Source organism: Drosophila albomicans, chromosome X, assembly GCF_009650485.2.
Source record: "Drosophila albomicans strain 15112-1751.03 chromosome X, ASM965048v2, whole genome shotgun sequence".
Taxonomy (NCBI): Eukaryota; Metazoa; Arthropoda; class Insecta; order Diptera; family Drosophilidae; genus Drosophila; species Drosophila albomicans.
The window spans coordinates 15,701,889-15,717,001 of record NC_047627.2 but is presented as its reverse complement, the minus strand read 5'-3'; the positions used below and the strand labels follow the sequence as shown (position 1 = coordinate 15,717,001).

At 42.2% G+C, this 15,113-nt stretch overlaps 2 protein-coding genes across 8 annotated transcripts in view; both read right to left on the bottom strand.

The window, feature by feature from the left end:
• Positions 1-908: 908 nt before the first annotated feature.
• Positions 909-2,931, bottom strand: LOC117564836 (transcription factor kayak). Its single transcript, XM_034243764.2, has one exon. The coding sequence runs from the start codon at positions 2,573-2,575 to the stop codon at positions 2,000-2,002; it is 576 nt and encodes a 191-aa protein (XP_034099655.1). The 5' UTR covers positions 2,576-2,931; the 3' UTR covers positions 909-1,999.
• A 3,741-nt stretch (positions 2,932-6,672) lies between these two features.
• LOC117564721 (mucin-5AC) overlaps positions 6,673-15,113 on the bottom strand; it is a 33,028-nt gene continuing 24,587 nt past the window's right edge. For 6 of the 7 annotated variants that reach the window (XM_052005978.1, XM_052005987.1, XM_052005990.1 and 3 more), the window contains 4 exons: positions 9,602-12,053; positions 7,832-9,209; positions 7,711-7,771; positions 6,673-7,247 (listed from right to left, as the gene is read on the bottom strand). In XM_052005978.1, coding sequence (XP_051861938.1) covers positions 7,179-7,247; positions 7,711-7,771; positions 7,832-9,209; positions 9,602-12,053 — 3,960 coding nt within the window. In that variant the 3' untranslated portion in view covers positions 6,673-7,178. The remainder of the gene's footprint in view (positions 7,248-7,710; positions 7,772-7,831; positions 9,210-9,601; positions 12,054-15,113) is intronic. The other variant, XM_052005985.1, reaches the window with a different exon arrangement.

The following is a 15,113-nucleotide window of genomic DNA, read 5'->3' as shown; positions in this document are numbered from 1 at the left end:
GGCAAGCACACTTGACGCTGTATTTTGTTGCTTATTTGTTTTGCTGTTGTCATTGCTATTGATTTTCCTGCTGCGGCGCTGCTTTTTGTTTTTCCGCATGCCACAAGAAAATGGCACAACCCATTTTGTGGGTGGGGAGGGGTGAAAACGGGGGGACGCTGAATGTGCTTTCCTTTTTATTTTATTTTTGTTTTTATTTTTTGTTTGGTGAGGCGCCCAACGCAATTTCTGCGCATTTGGCATGCAATGCATTTGGATTACCCAACCCTAGACAGCAGAGCCTCTCTCTTCCCACTCTCTCTCTCTCTCCCTCTTCTCTTTCCCCCCTTTGCGTGTTGACGTTGCAAGAAAATTGTAGATTAAGAGGTTTTCACATATATAATTTTTTCGTTTTTAATAGGTTTTTTTTTTCACTTGTTGTCGGTGTTTGTTTTGTGTATGCTTTGTGTTGTTATAAAATTTAATAACTAATCACTAACAAATTTAGTTACATACAATTAAGTAGAAACCAAAAAAAAATATATTTATATTTTATTAATAATATTTGTAATAATAATGATAATCATAATAATAATAAGTAGGTACAAATGTTTCTTTTAAATTTTAGTTGAACATTTTATAAAAAATGTATGTATATAATATATATATATATATTGTATATTCAATAATAATGTTCAAGTCTGTTTGTCAGCTCTTTTTGTGGTTGTTGATCGCAATGCGCTATATATGTATATAGTACTATATATGATATACATATATATATAGATGTGATATACAATATATATTGTCATTAGATTGCGCTTAACTTACGTTCGTCAAATTCTTTATTTAATCATTTTTTTGTTTTTGTTTTGTTATTTTTAGTGTCTTTTGCTACTATTTTTGTGTGTGTTTTCTTTAGTTATGTATTTTTGTTTTTCTCAGTTTGTTGTACAATGCAATTGGCAGTTGCAAATTTGTCTCAATTGTTTTGTTTTGTGTTTTTTTCTTTTTGGTTCTGCTTTTTCTATGGTTTCTCGATGTGTTTGAAGAGTATATGTGTGTGTGTGGGGTGTGTGTGGAAGCCTTTTAGTATATGTAAAAAGTACAATACATGTATAAATATTCTTGTATATATATTGTTAACTAATACAATATTTATATATATTTAGATGTATATATAATTAGATCTGTTTTCAAATATACGTATATTACACTGAGAAGCAAAAAGAGGGAATTTAACTTATGTAAAGCATAAACATACAATATAAATAAAAGGAAAACAAAAAAGTAAAAACATTTCGCAAACAGCTGCCAACTTATTCAACATTCTTACAATACAAAATGTCCGCTAGATGTCGCTCTTCGTTCGCCCTCGCCGTCGTCGTCGTCGTTATCGACGCTCTCGCTATTTTCGTTTTTCTTTTTTGCTGTAACCGTTCAGTTTTTGCGCCTTGCACTGGAAATAAGTGCTGCGCGCTTCGCTGCTTTCGTTCTGTTGCCGCAGCCCAGTTACTGCATTCAGACACTCGTGAGTTCCATTCCCATGTCATTCCATCCAAAAATTGGAAAGACGCCTGCGCAGCGCCCTCTATTGGTTTGTTTGTTCTTAGCCAGGCGATGAAGTTGTGCGACGCAGACGCAGCTTCAAACGATTTAGACTGCTGCCGCTGCTGCAGCGGCGTCGACAGCGACGCATGGCATAGGGACTGCTTGCAGTTAGCTGCTCAGCGCTGCCGCCGCCGCCGCCGACGTCATTAAAATCCAGCTCAACACCAACGACGCCAACGTCGACGGCGGGTGCGCCTGCCAATGCTTGGCAGCAGCGACGCAGGCGTCGACTTAAGCGGCTGACGACGCTGCGCGAACGTTGCGGCTGCCAATTATCGTTGTAGTTGTTGTTGTTGTTGTGGTTATTGTTGCTACTGCTGCTGACGTTGTTGTTGCTGTTGTAGTTATTGTTGTAGTTGGTGTTGCTGTTGTTGTTGCTGCTGTTGCTGTTTGTGTGTGTGACCTGTTCTCATGATCGCTTGCCATTATCCTTGCGAAAGGATTTACGCAGCTTGTCCACCAAACGCAAATGGAATTTCGTATAATCATTGTTGCTCTGTTGTTGCTGTTGCTGCTGTTGTTGCTGCTGCTGCTGTTGCGCCGCTGCTGCCGCTGCCGACTGCGCTGCTGCTTGCATTGCGGCTTGACGTTCCAATGCCGATGCAGTTTGCGTGCGACTTGGCGGACTTGAACGCGTCGGCGACATCATCTGCAGCTGCAGTTGCGACATTTGCAGCGAGGAGCCGCCTTGCGAGCAGCGTGATGCATTGCGTGTAAAACCGCGCGAGCTGTGACTGCGCTGCCCACCCCCAAATTGTCCATGTGACGGCGACGGCGAGGTGGCAAAACTTTCCGATTTGCATTCGGACACCTTGCGACGTCGCTGCTGCTGGTGCTGCTGCTGCTGCGAGGCTGGGGCGCTGGCAGCGCCGCCGACGCCGCCGCCACTGCTTGCATTTGAGCACTCGGATGTTTTGCGTGAACGTGAACGTGTATCCTTATAGATATCGTAATTGTTTTTCATTACCGGCATCATGAAAGCCATTTTTATGTTTTTGTTATGTTTTTGCTTTGCTTGGTCGTTGTTACGCACAAAATAAAAATGCCAAACAAAAAGCGCACAAAGTACTATCAACAATGTGAAATTGTTTCTCGATGTTTCTGTGTTTCGTCGTTGTTGCAGTATTTAGCCGCTACGTGTCGCACTTGTTAAACTCGACGCACACACACACACATGCACACGCGCGCAACACCGCAAAAAAAATAAATATAAAAGTGCATTCAACAATCAAGCGAAATTGAATTTCGTTTTGGTTTTTTGCTTTGTTTTACTTTTTTTTCGCAAGCACGAGAGCCACTGCACGTCTGTTCGCTGCAACTGCTGAATTGTATTTGAATTTGTGATTTGAAGTGAAACGTTGGGTTGCCCGCCGCCGCCGCAAAAAAACACATACGCGCGAACGCACGCACACAAACGCAAACAAAGAGACGACGAAATATTAGCGGGTATCGCGCTCTCTCACGTGACGTCACCAAATTACACTGTGTGTTTCAGAGAGTGGCCGCAAGAGAGCGTTACAGCGGGTGTGTGTGTGTGTGTGTATGTGTGTGGGGGAAGATAAATGTGCTTGCTGCTGTTGAAGTTAACGTTAACGATATTGATAATCAATAAAAAGAACTTTGTAATTAAAAACGAAATTGTAAATGATGAAATAAAAACAAAAAAATGCAAGAAGTCATTTCAAAATTGAATAGCAATAAAAACAGAAGCAAAACTAAATTAATATTTACGATATTGCATTGCGATATATAAATGAATGAAGTGATCATAAATCGAACAAATTTATACTTACTTTGGTACTATTTTACAAGTATGAATGTAAATGAAGAATACCTTAAAGTGCAAGCAAGACATGCGGATATATTGCACTTTTTTATGCTAAGCGGCTTTTAACTCTGCAGCGGCAGCAGCAACACACAAAGTAAATAACTGTGCCAAGCTAATAAAAGAGCGTGAGAGAGCGTGCTTGAGTTAAGGAAGAGAGTGAGAAAGACTGTGCCATCTGTGTGTGTGTGAGAGAGTGTGTGAGAGAGGCTGTGAAGGGTGAAGAATGTGTGAGATGAGAGCGCGCCTGCGCGTTGTTGAGCGGGTCAGTTGTAAGCAGTTGTCGTTGACTTTTTTCGCCGCTATGCGACGAATGTTTACACGCTGCATTGTTTTCACGATAAAGACAACAAACATAAGCAAGCGAAATGCACTTTTTTTTGTTCGGTTTTTGCCATTCAAGGTCAGCTGATGTGCTGCAGTGCCTTGCCTAGTGTTCTACTTAGTGGAATTAACGAATTGTAGTTTCGATTTACGTACTATATACTATATTTTATTGTAATCATGACAAATTGACAACGTTGTGACCAGATTGAGACGGCAATACACTTGTCAAAGTCAAATGCAAACAGTTTAATTGTAAGACCACCACAAATGCAGGTCTGATAAAATAAAAGCAAGCTTATCAGCAGTAATGTTGTGGGTGACTTACCAGACGTGAAAAGTACCCAGTACTTTCAGTTGGTTCCCAAAGAGGTTGCTTAGCTAGGCAGCATTTTGTACTTACATAAACATTATTAAGTAGAGATTTTGCGAATTTAAAAATATAAATGAATGTTAGTCAAAATGCAGGGTATATGCAAGCGACTACATCAATTTATTGGCCCACCCAGAAGTTCAAGTAAACCAACTGTGGAATTTTTTTTTGTTTTGTTTAAATATGTTTTGTCACTTTAATGAATAATTTTCAATTAATGTTCTGTGTTTTTTTTGCCTTTTGCGGTTTTCTTTGCCATTTCCATTTTTCGTATTTCGTTTGTCAGTTTTCTCTTGCAGCTGATTTTCGATTTGTTTCACATACATAGTATCTATATGAAATTGATTTAAATAATGAAAGTGCATATACGTTTCGATTTTGTTTTCATTTCATTTTTTTTTGTTTTTTTGTTTTGTATATATGAATGTTGAAATTTTTGTAACAATTGAAGTCATTTTTTGGATTTTTTTCTTGCTTAATAAATTTTTAAACATTTTGTTTTTGTTTTTCTGGTATTTTAAATGCATTTTCAACAACAGTTTTTTTTTGTTTTGCTTTGCTTTGCTCTTCGTTCTTCGTTCATTGTGTTTCATGTTCATCAGCGTTTCTTGATTTTTCTTTGCTTTATGTTCTCTCGTTAGTTTTGTGTAGGTAATACAATAAATAGCTCACAAAAAAAAATAATATATAATATATTGTGTATACCATATATATTTTTTTCATTTTCATTTTCAATTTAAATTTAAATTTATTTTATACTATAAGTATGTAGAAATATTTGAAGCATTTATAATGGTATATGCCGAAAAAAAGAAGAGTCAAAAATTTGAAAGGAATCTATTCATATATATTCTCATGTGTATATATAAATCTTTAATGATATACCATATATGTATGTATATAATGGGCTTCGATCAGTTGCCATTCAAAATTGCGCACATTTTGATGCGAATTTGAGATGCTGCCTGATTCGTTAAATTATTGTACAAGTTTGTAACATTTTGCATTTGATGTTTATCATTATTAATACTATTATTTAATTCAAGAATTTCTTGTTTTTGTGTTAGGTCAAGTGCATTTTGTGCTTGTCCGCTTAGGTCTTTGCAGGGTCAGGAACTACTTAAAAAAAAAATTGCAAACACACTCATTCACAGTCAACCACACGATGCATTCATACACAATTTTGTGTCATAAGATTAATACAAATACATTGTATTTAATTATTGATGAATTCAGTGCCGAAACTCTTAAGTTTTTGTTTAGCCTGTTATTGCGTTTTGAAGCACATTTTAAATGTTCTTTTCTATATTATTATTTTCGTTTAATTTTTCTTTTCCTTATTTTTTGTATAATTTACCTAAAGTTTATTTTATCATTTTCATAGATTTTTTTTTGTTTTTTGGTTTTTTATCTTTCCATTAAATGAATGTCCGTTGCGCTAATATCAATCAATTTTGGTATTTAAATACTAGCTAAAGTGTGTTCTCCTCTTCAATTCCCTCCTCTTCTTCGACAATTTTTATCAAATTATTTTCTTTCCCCTTAAATCTACATAGATTAAGCTATGACATTTACTATCTCGCGCAAATTTGTTTATATTTTGTTTTTGTTGTTGGTATTGAATTCGTGATATATGTCTACGCATAAACGCTTGGGGTTAACCTTTTCTACCTGCCGCTTGTGGATTGTGCTCAAGGAAAACTCGTTTCAATTTTTGCTAGATGTGAACCCCATCAACTAAAAATCAAAATAAACAATAAGAATTTGAAGAAATTGTCTACAACGGCAAGCCGAAGCTTAGATACGCTTGCAAAGGCGATATTTTAAAGAAATACTATAATTTAATAATAATTTTTTTTGTTTTAGATTTTACAACTAATTTCACTAGCTTCAATGGCGAATGAGTTTAATAAGAAAAAGTTGTGCCAATTTGAGCTGAGTTCGGTTAGACGGACAATTCTTAAAATTAAATTACGCAAATGCAAGAGTATGGACGAACATAATGCTGGCAGTATTTTTGGCTATATATGTATGTATGTAACATATATAAGTTGTTTAAGGTAATTTGAAAAGCATTATTAGTAGGTGTGTTAACTAAGGCTCGACCGATTAGGGTTGGCAATAGGCTAGCTCTGTTTTATGTTTTTATAATCATTTTATTTTGTTTTTTTTTGGTTTTGGTGGGCGGGTTGTACAGATACAAGATGCTAGCAAGGTTACCAGTTTTCAGTCTTCAGACTTGTCATTAAGTACGAGTATTCATAAAAGTATTATTACAATTATTATTATTATTATTGTTATATCTCATGTGATGTCTTTTTGGGATAGTGCCGCACCCACCGCTTAACAGAAGTTTCCCAATTAATTAAGGTATACATTTTTAGGTTAGTATCTGTATATATTATGTTGTACGATACTGAGCTATATATGTGAGATAACATCTACTACGTTAATACAATACAGCGACTTAACAGTTACGAACCGATCCGAACAATCAGTAGTTATATAGTTAGAAAAAGAGAGAGAGATAGAGATAGAGACAGAGACAGACAACAGAGATCACATTCAACTGTTTTAATTCGCCTCGAAAAGCAGAGTTGCACTTGGGTTAATCTTGGGTCTAAGGTCTAAGGTTCTAGACGAGGGTTTCTTAATTGCACCTATCAAAAAAGTTTTACCCTAGATAATATACATACATATTAATTATTCATTAATGTATTTATCTGTTTTCCTAGATATCTGAATGTAAGATGCATTGCTATGTAATCGTATCGTATCGTATTGTATATAATTAGCTAATAGAATCCAATGCTAATAGGCTTTACTTCGTTCATTGCTATTTTCCTTGCCAACACTTTGCTTATAACAACCGCACTGCTTGAGGTACATTTATTAAGGATACCGATCAGGAGTTTAGCAATCCTGATCGACTTTTAGAGTGAGAATTTATTGGTTTAGCTACCCTGAAGATGCAAATAGTTTAGGTCTTAGTTTAGGAAAAAAAAAACATCACGCATACCCACATACATTTTGCTTTTGCTTGTTTTCTTTTTTGTTTTGATTTGCTTACTTTCTATCGGGAAATTTGCGATTTCTGGAACTCTGTGCGGCATCGCGTCGAGGGAACTCATCCACCTGCAATGGGAAATAGTTTGAGAAATTGGTTCAACACAGTGATAATATTGCGAAACTAGTGTGAAAAGTAAAAGAAACAGAGAACATTAAGAAGATTAAGAATGGAAGTAGTGAAATGGTATTATAAAGATGTGGGAATTGAAATTCCTTATTGTATAAGGGAGAGGAAAATAACAAGAGATGTGGGATAAGAATAAAGGATACAGAGAAAGTTTAAATGAAAGAACTTAGGGAAATGTGATAAAGATATGGAACTGCAATTCCTTATGGGATAGGAAAAATCTATCATAGACAGATTATAAGAGATATTGCAAGAATAGGAAAAACTGAACGAAAAATGTGAAAATAAGGAAATATTTATGGTAAGCGAGGAAGAAGACAGATTATAATTGGGAAATAACATACATATGATTAGGGTTTTCGTAGAAGGATAAGGAATGCCGAAAATGAGATAGAAACTTACCCTGGAGCCAGTAGGTTTGTTGCTGTGACGTGGCGGTGGCAGCGGCTCATCCGAGTAAATTCTGTTCAGAGAAAAAGATTGATTTAGAGATTTGCGTAGAGGACAGTAGGAGAGTGCTTACCTCGTGTCTGGCTGCGTTTCAGGTTCGAGTAGCGGCAACATATCCTCGCCCTGCTGCAGCAGCTCCACATCCACTGAGGCCAGGGAATCGCTGCCTGTGCCCGTGCCGGTTCCTGTGCCTGTGCTCGTGTCCTTATCCCGTTCACCCACCGACGATTCAACTCGTTCCGCCTCATGGCATTCGCACTGACAATCCTCGGGTTTCACGTAGTTGTAGTGCAGTTTATCACCGCCAGCAGTTGCATCCTGTTGACGTCCTGCGGACTGCTGATGTTGCTGCTGCTGCGACTGATGATGATGATGCTGATGGCCAGCATGACTGTGACTGTGTGTGTGACTGTGATGCGTGCGATGGGAGCTGGCACACGCCGAGGCCGAGGCTGATGAGGCGCTTGTGATGGCCGTGGTTGTTGTGGTTATTGTCTCCTTGGGCAGCGTGGTAATGCGCTTGGCGGGTTTACGTTTCTCCGGTATGTTCTCAAAGTCAATCCAGTGACCGGACAGTTTGCGTTGCGTCGATGCTTTCGGCTTTGGTTCTTCCAGACTTGAGGGCGTTTGCGGCGTGGCGACCGCTGGCGTTGGCGTTGATGTGGCTGCCGTGGTTGGTGCAGCTGGCAGCAGTTGTTTGTTGGAGTCCTTGCGCTCCAGATTATTGGCACGCAGTCCTTCCTCGGCAAACTCGAACCACGACTTTCCGCTGGCATTGGAGACGCGTCGTGGCGACTTGCTGCATTGCCCCTTGTCCTTGATCGTCGAGTCCTTGCGTGGCAAACTGATGCGCAACTTCTCGCCACGCACCGGACCGCCAATGTCCAGCTCGTGACCGGCAGCCGCGTGTGGCGATTCCTGTGGCGTCATTATGCCGGTGCAATACTCCTCTAGATGGGAGGGATTGAGAGGCGTTGTGGAACGCGGCCGATCCACGGGACATGTCTTTAGCTCCATATTGGCGCGCTCCTTCATCGGTATCAGAGGCACGCCCTGAGCTCGCTCCTCTGGCAGTGTGGTGGGCACATAGGGTAGCTCATCGTCGAACGATTCCTGTGATACCAGACCGGTGCTTTCGTGCTCCTCGATCAGGCAAACGTTGCGCGGAAAGTGATGACGTTTCGCTTCGGCGCCCACAGGAACTGCCGTTGCCACTGACGAGCTACCCGCCATGTCCGAGTCACGTTCACTCTCCGACGACTCAATGGGTTCGTGATCATCCGTTGAATGGCGTCGTTCGTCACGTTCGTTGCTGACATGCGTTGGTGGCGTCGCCTCCTCGTCCAGTTCCATCGCTTCCTCAGTCGATGGGTGCGTTGTTGGCTTGGGGGGCTCTTCCACGGGCAGTTCACTCGCAATGGGCGTCGTGGGCGTCTGACTGCTGGCAATTGCTGTTTGGGAAGAGTTGGAAGTGGAGTTCAAGGGTTAAACATTAGGACTATCTATGCAATACTAATTTTCTGGCTAGTTCTCCCAATCTAAAGTGACTTTCGCTAGATTCTAATAACTTTCAAGTTTCGATAGCTTCATTTACCATTTCGTTTGACAGTTAGTTAGAACCGAACGACAAAGACCTGTTGCAATTACAACTGTTACTTTTGAAACTTGAATTTGTGAACTAGTCCTAGTAAGACTCGCTTTATTTTTGCTTCAATCGATATATAAACAGAATGTTATCGATTTATTGCGTTTTAATTGCAACTGCTTCATTCTTTAACTGCTTTTGCCAATTGACCCCTCGTTATTTTCACTCCCTTGCGTCTTTTGCCGTTTCGTTACTTACGTTTCACTTCCGGCACACTCTGTCGCTTGGGCTTGCGTGGCACGGTGCCATGTCCCTGTGGCAACTGTGACTGTGTCTGAGGTTGTGGCTGAGTTGGAGGTTGGGCTTGAGCGACATGTGGCGTGTTGGACTCCCGTGGCGTCACATTCTCGTGATACTTTTTGCGAACATCAAAGTTCTCTAGATAGCGCGAGTGTCGCACATCGGCCGCCTGTTGTGGAGCAGCTGTTACTGCCGCTGCTCCCGGTGATTCCTCCTCGGAGTTGGAGCACGACTTGTGCTTGCTGCGCATGACAACAGCAGCAGCACTCACAATCACCGGTTGCTCATCCGCATCCTCCTCGGAACTGGAGCGCACAGTGCTCGCAGCAGTCACCTGGCCGGTCGGCACATCTGTGCGCCGAATGACGGTGCCCTGACGTTGTAGGATGCCGTCGTTAGTCGCATCGGAGCCGGTAGAACCAGTGGAATCCGGCAATTGAACCTGCTCGGATAACTGACTGGACTGACTCTCCGTCTTTGAGATGCTAAACTGTGTGCTAAACAATTGTTCCTGGCTGCCCGAGCCCAGACGTGTGGCAAACAACAGACGACGTCGCTCCTTGGCCACCGCATCCTCGATGGGTGCATTCACCGTGGCCACCGTTTGCACCAGACGCGGCTCACACGCGCTCTGTGTGCTGTCCACCGACGGCAGTCGTTGCAATTGCTCTGCATTGCAATTTTCCGCCACCTGAGCCAGATTTGCGGCACGTGCGCTAACCACCGAGCTAATCGATTGCAACGTGTCCTGCGATTCCTGGGACGAACTATGCCGTTGCACCTCCAGGCTCCAGTTGCGCTGCTGCTGTTGTTCGAGCTCCTCCTGCGGTGGCAGCGTATCGATGGCATCCAGATCGTGTTGTGTGCGCGGCGGTGGCGCTGGCACCGCCTTCCGTTGTCCCACGGGTTTCAGAGCGGCCGCAGCGGCCGCCAGCTGACTGGCTGTGATGGGAGCTCCGGCGCCCGCGGGTGCCGCATTCGGTGCCACAGCTGCGATGCGCGTTGCTGTGGCACTTGTGACTGCCGGTGTTGCTGTGGGTAATAGCGGTGGTGGCGATGGCGCTGCCGCCAGCTGTTGTATACCCTGGAGCAGAGTGCGTGCCTCACGTTCTTCGGGAGGCGTGTGCAAGGGTATATGGATGTAACCCTCGACGGGTTCGTCGTAGTAGCGCAGCCGACTATTCGGTCGCGAGCCGGGCGCCGGTGTCCGACTGCGTCCGGCGCCTCCGGGCGCTGGTGGCGGCGGCGGTGGCGTCTCGGTGGCACCCTCAATCGGTGATGAGCTCTTGGAGCCAGCGCTGCTGCCACGTTTGCCCGGCTTGAAGATCGCCAGCACCGACTTCTGTTTGCTGGGCGTCACGTTCTGTGAACCGCCACTCGAACCGTGTCCCAATGCGGTCGAGGGACGTTCTTTGCTCTTGCTGCGCGAACGTGACGTTTCCCGTGGCGAGTCGGGTGAATCTTTACCACCCAGTCGAAATAGCGAACTGAATGAACTTTTGCGTGACACAGAACCTCCACCGCCGGCGGCTGCTGCCGGTGAGGGCGAACGACTTGTCAGACGCAACGCATGACGTCCGGGCTTCGGACTTGCGGTGGGCGTCAGACGATGCTGCTGATCATCGTCTAGACCGCCGCTCTGCAGGCACAACGATGCGGGCGGCGGCTTGGGTTGTGTGCCCTTCGAGTAGACGGGAGTCAGTTGATTGGGCGCCTCCACCACACGCTCGTTGGCCGCAATTCCTTTGTCGCTGTACATGTGATCGGGTCGCAGATTAATGCGTATGTACTCGGTCCCGCTGGCCGTCTTTCCTATGACCATTTGTCCGGGACTTTTGGTGCTACGTCGCTGGGCGCCCATCTTGCTGGACTGCGTTGCACTGCTTGTGGGCGCTTTGCTGCTGCTGCTGTTGCGTTCCCCGTTGGCCAGCGTTGTGGGCGGCTGCTTCGTTTTGCGTGTTGTGGTGCCCGTCTTGGTCGCTGGCTGCATTTGCATCTGTATGCCCTCAGCCAACACCACCTGCGTGGGATCGTGTTTGGTGCGCGCCAACAGCAATTGCTCCACCGCCAGCGTTGCTTCACCCAGGCTTTGCGCTGAGCTGGGCGCTGTTGAGGCATTGCTCGCAGCACCACTTAGCACACCATCGCTGCCCGGTTCCATGGGCTTGGGACCGCAAAACGATGTTTCGAGCAACATGCGATGTGGTGACGGTGAGCGTGACACACACGACACGGCGGAGAGGCGACTGACTGCGGAGCCTTGGCTGCCGACGCTTGAGATGCGACTGGTGCGTCCCGAGATGCAGAGCAGGGCGGCCACCTCGGAGCTGGCGGAATCTTTGCGCTGGTGCTGTTGCAGATAGCTCTGGTGATCGTCAAACTTGAAGATGTGCGGCGAGGAGCGTTTCGTCTGGTCGAGGGCGACAAAAAATACGTACGCACAAATGTTAGTGAAACAAGTGTTAGAAGTGTTATTGAAAAAACTACAGTCGAGCAGAGACGACTGTTAATTAAGCGCAAGGAGTCCGCTCAACTGCTCATCTGCAATTGCAACAGACTGATGTTATATTTAGCTTCCTAGTAATTTGAGAAAAGCAACAGCTAAACTAAGTGTTCGTTAAGTCTCTTAACATATAAATAATGGGGTTGTCTTCTCTGGAAACTACAACAGACTGCTCTTTATGTTCAGCCTCTTGCAGGTAGTAGATATTATCAATGTGAGCAAAAGCTTGAGTCAAGCAGATACGACTGTGAATTAAGTGCTCGTTCAGTTTGTGGGCATCTAAATCATAGGTAAATCTGCAAAGTTCTGTAAACTACAACAGAACGCGCTTTATTTTCAGTCTATTGATGTATTTGGTGAATCTTTAAAATCATTACTAACATTAATTTAATTCCTTAATATTTTATGACTTGAATTTGAAAGTAAACTTGGAATTTCTAGTTATAATAGCAAATGAAATATAGTTGATCTAACGAACGGACAGACAGACTAAAATTATAACCGTGACAACTCTATCGTCTAATAGTTGTATCCGTTTAAAAGAAGAGGAATAGATCTGAATCGTAAAAGAAATATCCGGCTAATGGAGAAATACACTTAGGGTTTTATATTAAATATGATGGATGCAGCTATAGATTTGATGCACTCTGTTGGATCCGCAATTGCCGGGTATAATGAGAGAATAGCAATCGTCAACGCAATGTGAACTCGAAATTGACGATTGACAATTGTCGATTGTCACTCGAGGCGTTCAAGAGGATAGCGACACGCGACGCGCTCGCTTGTCAAAAACAGGGGAGAATGAATGAAGAGCGCGGAAGGCAGGGAAATGGGGTAGATAAGTGGGAGAATCTCGGGTTTTCATTCAATCTCATGTCAATTGCAGAGCCCTTTTTGCGCATCCCCATCCTCGCCGCTGTCAATCAATGAGGTCAGTCCGAGTCTATGAGCTATGAGCTATATGCATAGTGGATGAGAACGAGACAGGCTCAAGAGAGCGATAAAGCGAAAGAGAGATAGAAAAAGAAGTGGGTGGAAAAAAACATGCAGTCGAATTTAAATTACGAGTATTGCTACAAGTGTCAAAAAAAGGGGCAGAGAAGTAAGAGAGTCGCTTTTTAGGGCTTTGCAGGAAATATCAATGCATGCGAAATGTGCTAAAAAGAAACGGAGATAGTCACACCCAACGAAAGAGAGAGAGAGAGGGATAAAGAGAGAGGTGGAGGTGGAGTACAAAAAATGAATTAATTAGCAACCGTGGTTACTATTTCCATTCGTATTCGTTTGAGTGACAAATGCAATTACACAAAAAAATTGCCGAGCGTCCTGCAGAATGTCATTAACATGCTGGCGCTAACCAAGCTGTTGCTGCATTTAATTAGATTACATTATGCCACATGTAAGCTGACAAATTATACTAGAGTCGCATAATATGCTATTGAAGTTGGACTGAAAAATGTTGTAGGATTTTGCACTTGAAACTAAATAAGGTACAACATCATAATCAAATGAACAAGTATAATAAAGTTTGTAGGTTGAAGTTAGAGTTGCTAAAGTTTTAACCCAAAATAAAGCTGCATAAATTAGTTTAATTAATTTGAGTGTTTATCGTTTCAATTTGTCTTGTGAGAATTTAAATACCCAAGACTCTAAGCCATAATAAAAAATCTATTCACCTTGTGAATAGCAACAGCTATTGAAGTTTCATTACAAAATAAAGCTACATTTGAGTATAGGGAATATTGCTCATGAATTCGGTAATTCAATCTGATACAATCATTAAGAACTAAACGCTTCAATTTACGGACGGACAGACAGACAGACGAATGATGAGATTGATCTGAAACAGGTTTCGGGACTTAAAATACACAAGACACAAAGTCATAATCAAATGCAAGCATCAAATTCCTGTAAATCATTAATGAATTAATGTTGAGCTTGCAATTTGTGCGAATGAAGAGACGAGCTATTTAAGTTTCATTGCAAACTAAAGTCGACGGCATATTGGCCATAAATTTGGTAACTATGTATGCCTGACGCAATCATTGGGAAATAAACGATTCAATGTGTGGACAGACAGACCGACAGACGGACAAAATTGACAATATCGATGTGGCCTGCACATTGATTAACTAATTAATCAGTTCAATTGTTCAATTAGAAGAGTTAATGTGCGTTCATCATCAGGAGGGCAACTTGAGTGCAGTCACCAACATGTTCTCAATGAAATTATGAATCACAAAACTCATATACAGTTTTTCCACTCTAACTAAGTTTCCTGATTAGACCGTGTGGCGTCCATGTGGCAGACAGTTACTTTGCCACTTGCCACCTTGTTGCCATCTGCCTTATTAAACTTTTCATTTACCGTTGCCTGCCGTCTGCCGAGTGCTGTCGCTGTTTAATGGCAAATTGAAAAGTTGTCAAGAATTTTTTGCCAGCGCCGTTTTCATTAATAACTTTCCAGCAGTAACATGTTTTCTATTGTTGTGTTGCTGTGTGTGCGCGACGGCGTTGCCACCTTATTGCAATTTCAATTAATTAAGTCCTCCTGTCAATTGGTCGCGAAACTTTTTGCTTACGCGCAACTTCGAGGAAGCGCAACTTAAGTTTTAACTCGCCAAAAGGCAGCAAGAAAGTGCATCAAGAATAAAAATGTTGCATACTTTTTTGCTGCCGGACTTATTGTTGTTTTTTTGAGGTGTACTGAAATACCTTGTAATTGACAGAATACCCTTTAAATATTTATTGACAGTTTAGTATTCTTCAATTAGTCAATTAATATTAATCATTTAAGTTAAAAAGCATTTACATGATTCAATCAATCAACCAATCACTTAATGATTTAATCTTACCATCTATAAAATATTTGTTAAAGTATTTACTATGTTTTGTTACCCATTTAATACAAAAATATAAGTACGTAAGTGATCCTCAATCAATCAATCAAGCAAGTTCCTTAACTGG